Source organism: Prionailurus viverrinus, chromosome A1, assembly GCF_022837055.1.
Source record: "Prionailurus viverrinus isolate Anna chromosome A1, UM_Priviv_1.0, whole genome shotgun sequence".
In the NCBI taxonomy this organism is placed as follows: Eukaryota; Metazoa; Chordata; class Mammalia; order Carnivora; family Felidae; genus Prionailurus; species Prionailurus viverrinus.
In genome coordinates, this window is record NC_062561.1 from 84900845 (window position 1) to 84913075 (window position 12231).

Here is a 12231-nt window from a genome sequence, read left to right on the forward strand (position 1 = left end):
TTTTGTCCCAGAAGAATAGTTCCTCGCCAGCATGTTGTGTGGAGTGTATAGTGTAGCACCACTGAAAGCAGCAGCAAGGTCATATGCTATCTGCTGTACCTCTGTCCCCTGCTGATAAAACACCATTAGCTGGCACCTATAGGTTCTTTTGTCCTTGGAGAGGCAATAAACCTCTTCCAAAAGTACTCCAGGAAGGGGAATGTTCTCTCCCAGTGTGCCTTGAAGGTCCCTACACCAGGCTATGCACTCTGGGGCCAGCTCCTTCCTTCCCCCCATGACCACACACTACAGCTCTCTGCTAGAGAGTGACACACTTCCAAAACTTCAGGGTTGAGCTGCACACGCTGTTTGCAAACCACAAAGCATAACAAAAACCTGTAACGCTCAGTACTTCTTGCACCCCAGTCTGTGGTCTAGAGAGATTTTCCTCTTGTGTGAACCCAGTGCTATATATACTCTCTCAACACCTCTCTCTTTCCCTCCCTTCTTTTCTCTTACCAGAAAGGGTTTCCTCCCCCTCTGCAGCACTGCCATTTTTCTATCCACCAATTCATATCCATGTACCTCACACCTGCCACCCTGTCTCCCTCCAACCATGCAGGTCCTTCTGCCACTCTGCAGATCGATTTCCTGGGTGTTCCAAGTGATATGACCTCGGTAGAGCTGTGTTTGGGGGGTGAGAAAGCTCAGGGTTCCCCTATTTCTCCTCTATCTTACCTCCTCCCCCTGGAACTTCTCTTTAGAATGCCTCCTATCATTAAAATACTTTTGCACTTGAAAGAGTAACCTATGTTTGGAAAATTCCCTTAACTGGTACTGTGCCTGGTGGTACTGGTTCCAAAATGCGGTTCAAGCTCAGCTGGTCTGCAGTGGGAGCACCCTCCTCTCAGGTGATGCTTTAACAGAGTTTTCTGCTGAAACACTGTCTCCTGTGTGACCTCGCTTTATTTCGTTTCCTGTCATTGCAGCAGTCCCACTGTTGGGAGAGATGCCAGTTCAAAGCTCAAGTCCATGAAGCTACTTGAGGTTCTGAATGCATTGGAGGAGGAGGGTCCTAGCCACCGCAGGGAAGAGATCTTCATTGCGCCACCTGACAATGCCTCAGGGGATTTCACTGATGAGGACTCAGGTGATGAAGATGGCCAGCGAGGCTCCCATGTGCCCGGTAGTGTGCTGCATGCCTCTGTTGTACCTGAGGACTCTGGCACTGAGGAGGAGGATGACGACCTGCAGCCACCACCAGCCATGAAGAGGCAGAAGGCAGCAGTGGAACCTCAGCGTGTTTGGATCAAAAGAGATATCCAACCCAACTTCCGCAGCTGGACTCCATCAGATCCCCATATAGAGGATCTCAAAAGCCAGGAACTGAGTCCTGTAGGCCTATTTGAGTTGTTTTTTGATGAAGGAACTATTAATTTTATTGTTAATGAAACCAATCGTTATGCTTGGCAAAAAAATGTCAACCTTGGGCTCACAGCCCAGGAATTAAAGTGTGTTTTGGGAATTTTGATTTTAAGTGGGTATATATCCTATCCAAGGAGAAGGATGTTTTGGGAAACATCTCCTGATTCACATCATCATCTTGTGGCTGATGCAATTAGAAGGGACAGATTTGAACTGATCTTTTCATACCTGCATTTTGCAGATAATAATGAGCTGGATGAAAGTGATAGGTTTGCCAAGGTCAGGCCTCTCATTGTCCGAATGAATTGCAATTTCCAGAAGCACGCACCCTTGGAAGAGTTCTACAGCTTTGGTGAGTCCATGTGTGAATACTTTGGACACCGGGGATCCAAGCAGCTGCCAGCAGGGAAACCCATGCGTCTGGGCTACAAGATCTGGTGTGGGACAACCAGCAGGGGCTATCTGGTGTGGTTTGAGCCCTCACAGGGCACACTGTTCACCAAGTCAGACAGGGGCTTAGACTTAGGAGGTAGTATGGTGGTAAAATTTGTGGATGCTCTTCAGGAGCGTGGCTGTTTGCCATACCACATATTTTTTGACAAGGTTTTTACAAGTGTCAAACTCATGTCCATTTTGAGGAAGAAGGGGGTGAAGGCCACAGGAACTGTTCGTGAATACAGGACTGAGCGATGTCCCCTCAAAGATCCCAAAGAACTTAAGAAAATGAAGAGGGGTTCATTTGATTATAAAGTTGATGAGAGTGAGGAGATTATCGTGTGCCGCTGGCATGATAGCAGTGTGGTTAACATCTGCTCTAATGCTGTGGGCATAGAGCCAGTGGAGCTGACCAGCCATCATTCAGGAATAGCCAAAACACGGACCCAAGTCCATCAACCATCTCTGGTGAAGCTGTACCAGGAGAAAGTGGGGGGTGTCAGCCGGATGGACCAGAATATTGCCAAATACAAGGTAAAGATCCGGGGCATGAAGTGGTACTCAAGCTTCATTGGCTATGTCATTGATGCTGCCCTCAATAATGCTTGGCAACTACACAGGATCTGCAGCCATGATGCCCAGGTAGACCTCCTGGCCTTCCGGAGATATGTGGCCTGTGTGTACCTAGAGAGCAATGCTGACATGTCCTCCCAAGGGAGGCGAAGCAGACGGCTGGAAACTGAGAGCCGCTTTGACATGATTGGTCACTGGATCGTCCACCAGGACAAGAGGACTCGGTGTGCCCTTTGCCACTCGCAGACCAACACCCGCTGCGAGAAATGCCAGAAGGGTGTCCATGCCAAGTGTTTCAGGGAGTACCACATTCGGTGATGCAGAATGGACAGAGGGAGCCCTGTGGATGTTTGGTTTATAATGAAATGTTTACAGCTAATTTCATAAAGCAGAGCACTTGTGTTTTATTTGTGTTGGAAAAACAACACCTGAATCGCTAATGATTTGGTCTTGTATTTTCTACCCACCTCCATTAGTTATCTTTTTATTGTCTTCTGTGATACCTACATGTAACATAAATTAATATTTATATTGGTAATTATAGATGTTTGTAAATCTATAGATTATACTGTTACTTATTTCAAATAATGGGCCCCTGTGGGTGATTCCTGTGGGTGATAGATGAGTCCTAGTTAGGAAAATCAAATAGAACCAAAAACTTTAGAGAAACTTTCATGAATAGTAAAAAGATTTTATAATTGTATACTATTGGTTTTAACATAAGATGAGACAATAGTATGTAAGTATGGTATCAATATGATGAAGGAGATTTTAATCATAGTTATTTCACTTTAACACTAGCAAGCTGTTTAGGAATAGATAATCAGCTTTGTGTTTATCCAGAGGGCTAGATTTGTAGACTTTGTATTTCCTTGATAAAAATATTTTCCTAATACAAGTGTATCCTTATGGAATTCATTTTTATAACTAGTGTAAGATAGGTATCTGGTTTTTCCCCCTTAAGCAATGGTTTGCATCATTTATTAAAATATTTATATTTTCCCATTGATTTAAATTCTAATTTTATAAGGGGGGAGTAGTTAAGATGGTGGTGTAGTAAGGGGAACCTGGGCTAGTCTCAGTCCCTCAAACACAGCTCAATCAACATCAAATCATTTTAAACACCTAGGAAATTGACCTGAGGATTAAAAGAACAGTCTGCATAATTTGAGGGAGAGAACATGGCAGGTGTGGAGAGGAGATTTGGGGGAGAGAAAAGCCATGGTGCTGCAGAAGGGATGGGAGTCCGACTTGCAGAGAAGAGAAAGGGAAGTGGGGAGAGAGTAGTGTGTCAGATTCGCATAAGGAAAGCAATCCCCCAAAACCATTGATGGGGGAATTGTGAGGAACTGAATATCCCAAGGTTTTGCAAACAGTGGAGGTGAAATTCTGAGTTTCTGGAAGTCTGTGCTGTTTGCTGTAATAGATCTGGATGGGCAGCAGTGCTCCTGGGGAGAAGGAGGGGAAGCCCAAGAGCAGACAGTGGACAGTGTGGTGCAAAGATTCCTTTGGTCTCACTGGGAGAGAAAGTTCTCCTTCCCCAAGTGTATTTGGAAGAGACTATAATGCCTTTCCAAGGAAAAAAGACCCAGCTGGCACCTTTGAACATGTATTCAACAGCAAGGGACAGGGGCACATGCAGAGGGTGGATGAAGTGGTCGTAGCTTTTCGTTGTGCTTCACCATAAACTCTAGGCACCAGGATGGCCATAGGACTGCTTTTCTGGGACAGAATAGTACCAGATGCAGTGCTGTGAAGCTCTCCTCTGCATTGGGGAGCGGGTCTGTGCCTTGCCTGGTCCTTTAAAATTTGAGAGTTGGGAATCCCAGTTGTATGCCATAGAGCTGTGGCACGAGGCAAGTTGATGGCCCAGGCACAAAAGGGTAAAGGGAAGAATCTGATGAACCATGGGTCACAGGAGAGGAGATTGGTTGCTTGTCTGTGAGGGCTACCTGAACAGCTGCAGGTTCCATCTTTTCTGCCTGGGGAAAAGAGAGTGGTATGGTACCGTCTACACCCACCCACCAGCCCATCACACCAGCCCATCATACACAGCACTCCTAATTGAGGCTACAGCTACTTATAGCAAAGCCTGGCCCCCTGGCCCCTACAATGGTTATCTTACAAGGGCAGGTCTGATTGTGAGCCAGTGCACTGGGCTTTTCCCCCAGAGGAACAACATAGGCTCCCCCACATGCACTAAGTCTAATGATCATAGAGTGCTCCAAAGCATCAGCATCAGTTATGCTGGAAACAAGAAGAGGCCTTTTTTTTTTTTTTTAATCAGGCCTATAGTTTTTTTGTTTCCTTTTCTCATGTTTTGAAACTGACTTCTTTTTCTTTTTTTTATTCTTGAATTCAGCTTATAGTATTTTGTGTATTTGGGTTTTTTGTTTTTGTTTTTGTTTTTTGTTTTTTTTTGATTGCTATACCTTTTTTTTTTGGATAAGGCCTTTTTGTTTTCGTTAATTTGTATTGTTTTTTAAATTGGGCTTATTTTAATAAGTCAAAAGCACACCTGGTTAAAGGTCGAAACACTCCCCGTTACAGGTAAGGAGGAACTCTACAGAGGACTGACCTGGGGGAAAGAGCAGCCAAATCACAACAGGAGATGTATAGTGCACACACCATACACCAGAAACACTTCCTGAAGTACAAGGCCCTGGAGAGTGTATAACGCTTCTTAATATAGTATTATATCCAGGAACAGGAAGCCTAACAAACTTTCATAACACACCAAAAACAGAAACCTAGACAGAATGACAAGATGATTCTTCCACAAAGAAAGATCAAGAAGAAACCACAGGCATGGATTTGTTCAAAACAGATATAAGTAATATATCTGAAGGAGAATTTGGAACGGCAGTCATAACTAGCTGGACTTGAAACAAAACAAAACAAAACAAAACAAAACAAAACAAAACAAAACATAGAAGGCTCCAGAGAAACCATGGCTGTAGAGGTAAAAGAGCTAAAAACTAGTCAGTCTGAAATGAATAATGCTGTAACTGAGATCAAAACTGACTGGGTGGAATTACAACGAGGATGAAAGAAGAGGAGGATTGAATAGGTGATACAGAAGGTAAAATTATAGAAAATAATGAGCCAGAAAAGGAGAGGGGAATAAAACTATTAGATCACAAATATAAACTTAGGGAACTCAGTGATTCTACAAAGTGCAATAATATCCATCTCATAAGAGTCAAAGAATAGCAGGGAAAAGTGAAAGAAGATTTATTTGAATAAGTTATAGCTGAGAAATTCCTTGATATTCAGAAAGGAACAGGCATTCAAATCCAAGAGTCACAGAGAACTCCCCTCAAAATCAACAAAAACAGGTCAAAACCACGACATATAATGAAACTTGCAAAATGCAAAGATAAAGAGAATTCTGAAAGCAGCTAAAGACAAAAGGTCCTTAACCTACAAGGGTAGACACATGAGGTTAGAAGCAGACAAGTCAACAGTATCTTGGAAGGCCAGAAGGGAGTGATATGATATATTTAATGTGCTAAATGTGAAAAATATGCAACCAACAATACTTCCTCCGGCAAGACTATCATTCAGAACAGAAGGATATCTGAAGAGAGTCTAAGAATCTGTAGATTCTTAGCAAAACTCCTTAGCAAAAGCTATAGGAGTTTGTGAACAATAAAACAGTTCTGGAAGAATTACTTTAAACTTTATTTAAATTCAAGTTAGTTAACCTACAGTGTAGTGTTGGTTTCAGGAGAGCCCGGTGATTGATCACTTACATATAGCATCCAGTGCTCCTCCTAATAGGTGTCCTCCTTAATGCCTATCACACATTTTTTTTAAGTTTATTTATTTTGAGAGAGAGAAAGAGGGCAACATTGGCAGGGGAAGGACAGAGGGGGTGGGGGGAGGAATCCCAAGCAGTTTCCATACTGTCGGTACCCAGAGCCCAACATGGGGCTTGATCTCATGAATCATGAGATCATGACCTGAGCCAAAATCAAGTGTTGGACACTTAACCAATTGAGCCATCCAGGCACCCCTGTCTGTAAGCCATTTAACCCATCCCCACCAACCTCCCCTCAAGCAACCCTCAGTTTGTTCTCTGTATTTGAGTCTTTTATGTTTTATCTCTCTTTGTATTTTTATCTTTTCCCCCCCTTCTCCCTTATCTGTTGTGTTTCTTAAATTCCACATGAGTGAAATCATATGATATTTGTCTTTCTCTACTGACTTATCTCATTTAACATAATACCTTCTAGTTCCATCCTTGCCTTATTGCAAATGGCAAGATTTCATTCCTTTTCATTGCCAAGTAGTATTCCATTGCATATATATACCACATCTTCTTTGCCATTGGTCAATTGATAGGCATTTAGGCTCTTTCTGTAATTTGGCAATTGTTGATACTAGTGCCTGTGCCCCTGAAAATCAGCATATTTCTATCGTTTGGATGAATACCTAATAATGAAATTGCTGGGTTGTAGGGTAGTTCTTTTTTTAGTTTTTTGAGGAACCTCCACACTGTTTTCCAGAATGGCCACATCAGTTTGCATTCCCACTGAGGATGCAAAAAGGTCGCCCTTTTTCCTCATCCTCGCCAATATCTATTGTTTCCTGAGTTGTTAATTTTAGCCATTCTGACTGGTGTCTCACTGTGGTTTTGCTTTGTATTTTCCTGATGCTGAGTGATGTTGAGTATCTTTTCATGTGTCTGTTAGCCATCTGGGTGTCTTGTTTGGAAAGTGGCTATTCATGTCTTCTGCCCATTTCACTGGATTATTTGATTTTGGGCGTTGTTTGGTAAGTTTTTTATACATTTTGGATACTGACCCATTATCTGATATTTCATTTCCAAATATCTTCTTCCATTCCATTAGTTACCTTTTAGTTTTGTTGTTTCCTTCACTGTGCAGAAGCTTATTTTGATGAGGTCCCAATACTTCATTTTTATTTTAATTTTGTTGAGGAACCTCCATACTATTTTCCAGAAAGGCTGCACCAGATTGTGACTTTTCATGTGTCTATTAGCCATCTGGATGACTTCTTTGAAAAAGTGTCTGTTCATGTCTTTTGCCCATTTCTTCACTGGATTATTTGTTTCTTGGGTGTTGAGTTTGATAAGTTCTTTATAGATTTTAGATACAACCTTTCACCCGATTACACATTTGCAAATATCTGCTCCAGTTCCGTCAGGTTACTTTTAGTTATCTTGATTGTTCCCTTTTCTGTGCAGAAGCTTTTTATCTTGATGAGGTCCCAATAATTCACTTTTGGGTTTGTTTCCCTTGCCTCCAGAGACATAAGAAGTTGCTGCGACTGAGGTTGAAAGAGTAGACCTAGACCAGCCGACTCCATTTTGTTCTGTGTCCTCCATCACTGGCCGACTCCATTTTGTTCTGTGTCCTCCATCTTGAGTGACTATGTCCCCAACATGGCTCCCTTTCTGGAAAAACCACGGAAAGAAATTCCTGCTCAAACCTCAGACCATGCCTCCTCCCCTTGTGTAACTTCCTGCTCACCCGTTCAAACTTCCCATTCAAACCACACCCAGCAACCTGTGCAACGGGACTCTGACCCTTCCCCAGCCAATTAGCTAAGGCCACGACCATCACCCCCCCAACTGCCCCTAGATCCCTATAAAACCTTTGTGCTTTTGAAACACACTCTCTCTCTCTCCGGCATCTCACCGCTGCGTCGATGCATTTAGGGGATTGAGCTCAAGCTAGCTCGAATAAAGGCTCTTTGCTTTTGCATCGGACTTGGCTCCCTGGTGGTCTTTGGGGATCACGAATTCTGGGCATAACAAGGTCAAAGAGGATTGCTGCCTGTTTTCTCCTCTAGGATTTTGATGGTTTCCTGTCACATTTAGGTCTTTCATCCATTTTGAATTTACTTTTGTGTATGATGTAAGAAAGTGGTCCAGCTTCAGTCTTCTGCATGTCCCTGTTCAGTTTTCCCAAAACAATTTGCCGAAGAGACTTCTTTTTTTCCTTTGGATATCCTTTCCTACTTTTTGAAGGTTAATTGGGCATACATTTGTGGAACCATTTCTTTGTTCCCTATTCTGTTCCATTGATCTATGTGTCTATTTTTGTGCGAGTACCATACCATCCTGATGATTACAGCTTTGTAATACAGCTTGAAGTTCAGAAGTGTGATGCCTCCAACATTGGTTTTCTTTTTCAACATTACTTTGGTTATTTGGGGTCTTTTCTGGTTCAATACAAATTTTAAGATCATTTGTTCTAACTCTGTTGTTGCAGGGAGTATGGCCGGAGTCACAAAGATGAGTCCGCACACAAAGTGCAGTTAAGTGAAGGTCCTCATACTCCAGTCTAAATGAGGCCCTGACTCCAGAATGAAGCCTCTTTTTATTAGGATAATTCCTAAAGACTGTGTGCATAAAGTCAGCTAAGCAAGTGTGTTAATCAATCTAATAGTTTAGCTTTTCAAGGTTGAATTTCAAGTTAATTGGTTCCTATAACACTAGGAAGGGTCAGGTGTGAAGGAGGATCTGGCCCTGGGCAATGTTAATGACTCTAGGCATTCCTTAGGAGCCAAAGCCAAGCTGTAGCCACCTCGCATTCAGCTGTGTAAACATGTCCTAAGGCCTTGCACCTTCTCCAGCCCTTCCCTTTTGAAGTCTTTTCCTTTGATGCTTCTCTCCTGAATCTCCCACTCTGTGAAGAATGCTGTTATTTTGATAGGGATTGCATGAATGTGTGGGTTGCTATGGATAGTATCAACATTTTAACACTATTTGTTCTTCTAATCCATGAGCATGGAATGTTTTTCTATTTCCATTTCTTTGTATCTTCTTCAATTTCTTTCTGAGTTTTCTATAGTTTTCAGTGTACAGATCTTTAACTTCTTTGGATAAGTTTATTCCTGGGTATTTTATGGTTTTTGGTACAACTATCAATGAGATCAATTCCTTGATTTCTCTTTCTGCAGCTTTATTATTGGTGTATAGAAATGCAACTAATTATGTTGATTTTATATGCTGTGACTTACCTGAATTCATGTATCAGTTCTAGCAATTAATTGGTGGAGTCTAGGTTTTCCACATAGAGTATCATGTCATCTGCCAAGAATGAAAGCTTAACTTCTTCATTGCCAGTTGGTATGCTTTTTATTTCCTTTTGTTGTCTGATGGTGAGGTTAGGACCTCCAAGTAGTATGTTGAACAACAGTGGTGAGAGTGGACATCCCTGTCCTGTTCCTGATCTCTCAGTTTTTCCCCATTGAAGATGATAATAGCCGTGGGTCATTCAAATGTGGCCATTATGATGTTGAGGTATGTTCCTTCTATCCCTACTTTCTTGAGGGTTTTTCTTATCAAGAAAGGATGCTGTATTTTGTCAAATACTTTTTCTGCATCTATTGAGACCATCATATGGTTTTTATCCTTTCTTTTACTAATGTGGTGTATCACGTTGATTGATTTGCAAACATTGAACCAGCTCTATAGCCCAAGAATAAATTCCACTTACTCATGGTGAATAATTATAATGTAGTGTTGAATTTGATTTTCTTTTTTCTTCTTTTTTTCTTTTTTTAACGTTTATTTATTTTTGAAACAGAGAGAGACAGAGCATGAATGGGGGAGGGTCAGAGAGAGAGGGAGACACAGAATCTGAAACAGGCTCCTGGCTCTGAGCAGTCAGCACAGAGCCTGACATGGGGCTTGAACTTACGGACCATGAGATCATGACCTGAGCCAAAGTCGGACACTTAACCGACTGAGCCACCCAGGCGCCCCTTGAATTTGATTTTCTAGTATCTTGTTGAGAATTTTTGCATCCACTTTCATTAGGGATATTGGCCTGTAATTCTCCTTTTTAATGGGATCTTTGGTTTTGGAATCAAGGTAATGGTGGCTTCATAGCTGAGCTGGAAGCTTTTCTCCCATTTCTATTTTTTTGGAACAGTTTGAGGAGAATAAGCATTAACTCTTCTTTAAATATCCGGTAGAACTTCCCTGGGAAGCCATAAGGCTTATTGTTGGGATATTTTTAATTATTCAGTTTCTTTGCCAGTTATGAGTCTGTTCAAATTTTTCATTTCTTTCTGTTTCAGCTTTGGTAGTTTATGGATTTCTAGTAATTGATCCATTTCTTCCAAATTGCCCTGTTTGTTGGCATATAATTTTCATAGTATTCTCTTATAATTACTTGTACTTCTGTGTTGTTGGTTATAATCTCTTTTCTTTCATTCATGATTTTATCTATTTGGGTCCATTCTGTTTTCTTTGTGATAAGTTGGCTAGTGGTCTATCAATTTTGTTTATTCTTTCAAAGAGCCATCTCTTAGTTTTCACTGATGTGTTCTACTGTGGGTTTTCTTGTTTGTTTGTTTTTATATCATTTATTTCTGCTCTAATCTTCATTATTTTCTTCTGCTTCTGGCTTAGGCTTTCTTTGCTGCTCTTTTCTAGCTCTTTTAGTATAAGATTAGGTTGCATATTTGGGACCTTTATTGCTTCTTGAGACAGGTCTGAATTGCAATGTATTTTACCCTTAGAACTTCCTTTTCTGCACTTCAAAGGGTTTGGACTGAATTTTTATTTTCATTTGCTTCCATGTATTTTTTGTTTTTTCTTTAATTTCTTGGTTAACCAACTCATTTTTAGTAGGATATTTTTTAAACTTCATGTATTTTTGAGGGCATTGTCTTGTAGTTGATTTCAAGTTTCATAGTGTTGTGATCTGAAAATATGCACAGTATGATCTTGATCTTTTTGTCCATGTTGTAGGCTGATTTGTGACCCAGTATGTGATCTCTTCTAGAGAATGCTCCATGTGCACTCAAGAATAATGTGTATTAGTCTGCTTTAGAATGAAAATTCTGAATATATCTGTTAAGTCCATCTCTTCCAGTGTATCTTTCTAAGCCATTGTTTTATTGTTTTTCTGCTTAGTTGATCTGTCCATTGTTATAAGTGGGTTTTAAAGTCCCCTACTCCTATGGTGTTATTATCAATGTGTTTCTTTATGTTCATTATTAATTGATTTGTATATTTCATTCTCTCAAGTTGGGGGCATAAATATTGGCATTTGTTACATTTTCTTGATGGATAGACCCCTTACTTATGATATAATGGCCTACTTCATCTCTTGTTATGGCCTTTCTTTTAAAATCTAGTTTGTCTGATATAAGAATGGCTATTCTGCCTTTCTTTTGACCTCCATTACCATGACATATGATTCTACATCTCCTCACTTTCAACCTGGTGTCCTTAGGTCTAAAATGAGTCTCTTGCAGGCAGAATATATATTGATCTTGTTTTTTGATCCACTTATATGCTATGTCTTTTTTTTTTTTTAGGTTATATATTTATTTTTAGAGAGAGAGCGAGATGGGGCAGAGAGAGAGAGGGATATGGAGAAACCTAGCAGGCTCTGCACCGAACTCACAAACTGCGAGATCATGACCTGAGCCAAAGTCAGATGCTTAACTGACTAAACTACCCAGGCGCACCTGCCCTATGTCTTTTGACTGGAGCATTCAGTCAATTTTCATTCAGAGTGATTGTGAAAAATATAAATTTAGTGCCATTGTGTTTCCTATAGAGTTGGTGTTTCTGGTGACGTTATCTGGCCCTTTTTAGTGTTTGTTGCTTTGGCCTTCTGGGTTTTTTTCTCCACTCAGAGAGTCCCCCTTAAAATTTCTTCCAGGGCTGGATTAGTTCTCAGAAACTCCTTTCATTTTTGTTTGTCTGGGAAAGTCTGTATCTTTCTATTCAGAGTGACAACTTTGCTGGATAAGGATTCTTGGCTGCATATTTTTCCCACTCAGAATATTAAATATTTTCTACCACTCCCTTCTGGCCTGCTACAT

General features: G+C 40.9%; 1 protein-coding gene and 1 pseudogene across 4 annotated transcripts in view; both read left to right on the plus strand.

Moving 5' to 3' along the window:
• Positions 1–3373, plus strand: part of PGBD2 (piggyBac transposable element derived 2) — a 36987-nt gene extending 33614 nt beyond the window's left edge. For all 4 annotated transcript variants that reach the window (XM_047879422.1, XM_047879440.1, XM_047879430.1 and 1 more), the window contains one exon: positions 969–3373. In XM_047879422.1, the coding sequence (XP_047735378.1) occupies positions 969–2730 (1762 nt within the window). In that variant the 3' untranslated portion in view covers positions 2731–3373. The remainder of the gene's footprint in view (positions 1–968) is intronic.
• Positions 3374–4154: 781 nt separating this feature from the next.
• The window catches only part of LOC125163847 (vomeronasal type-1 receptor 90-like), a 35666-nt pseudogene continuing 27589 nt past the window's right edge, over positions 4155–12231 (plus strand).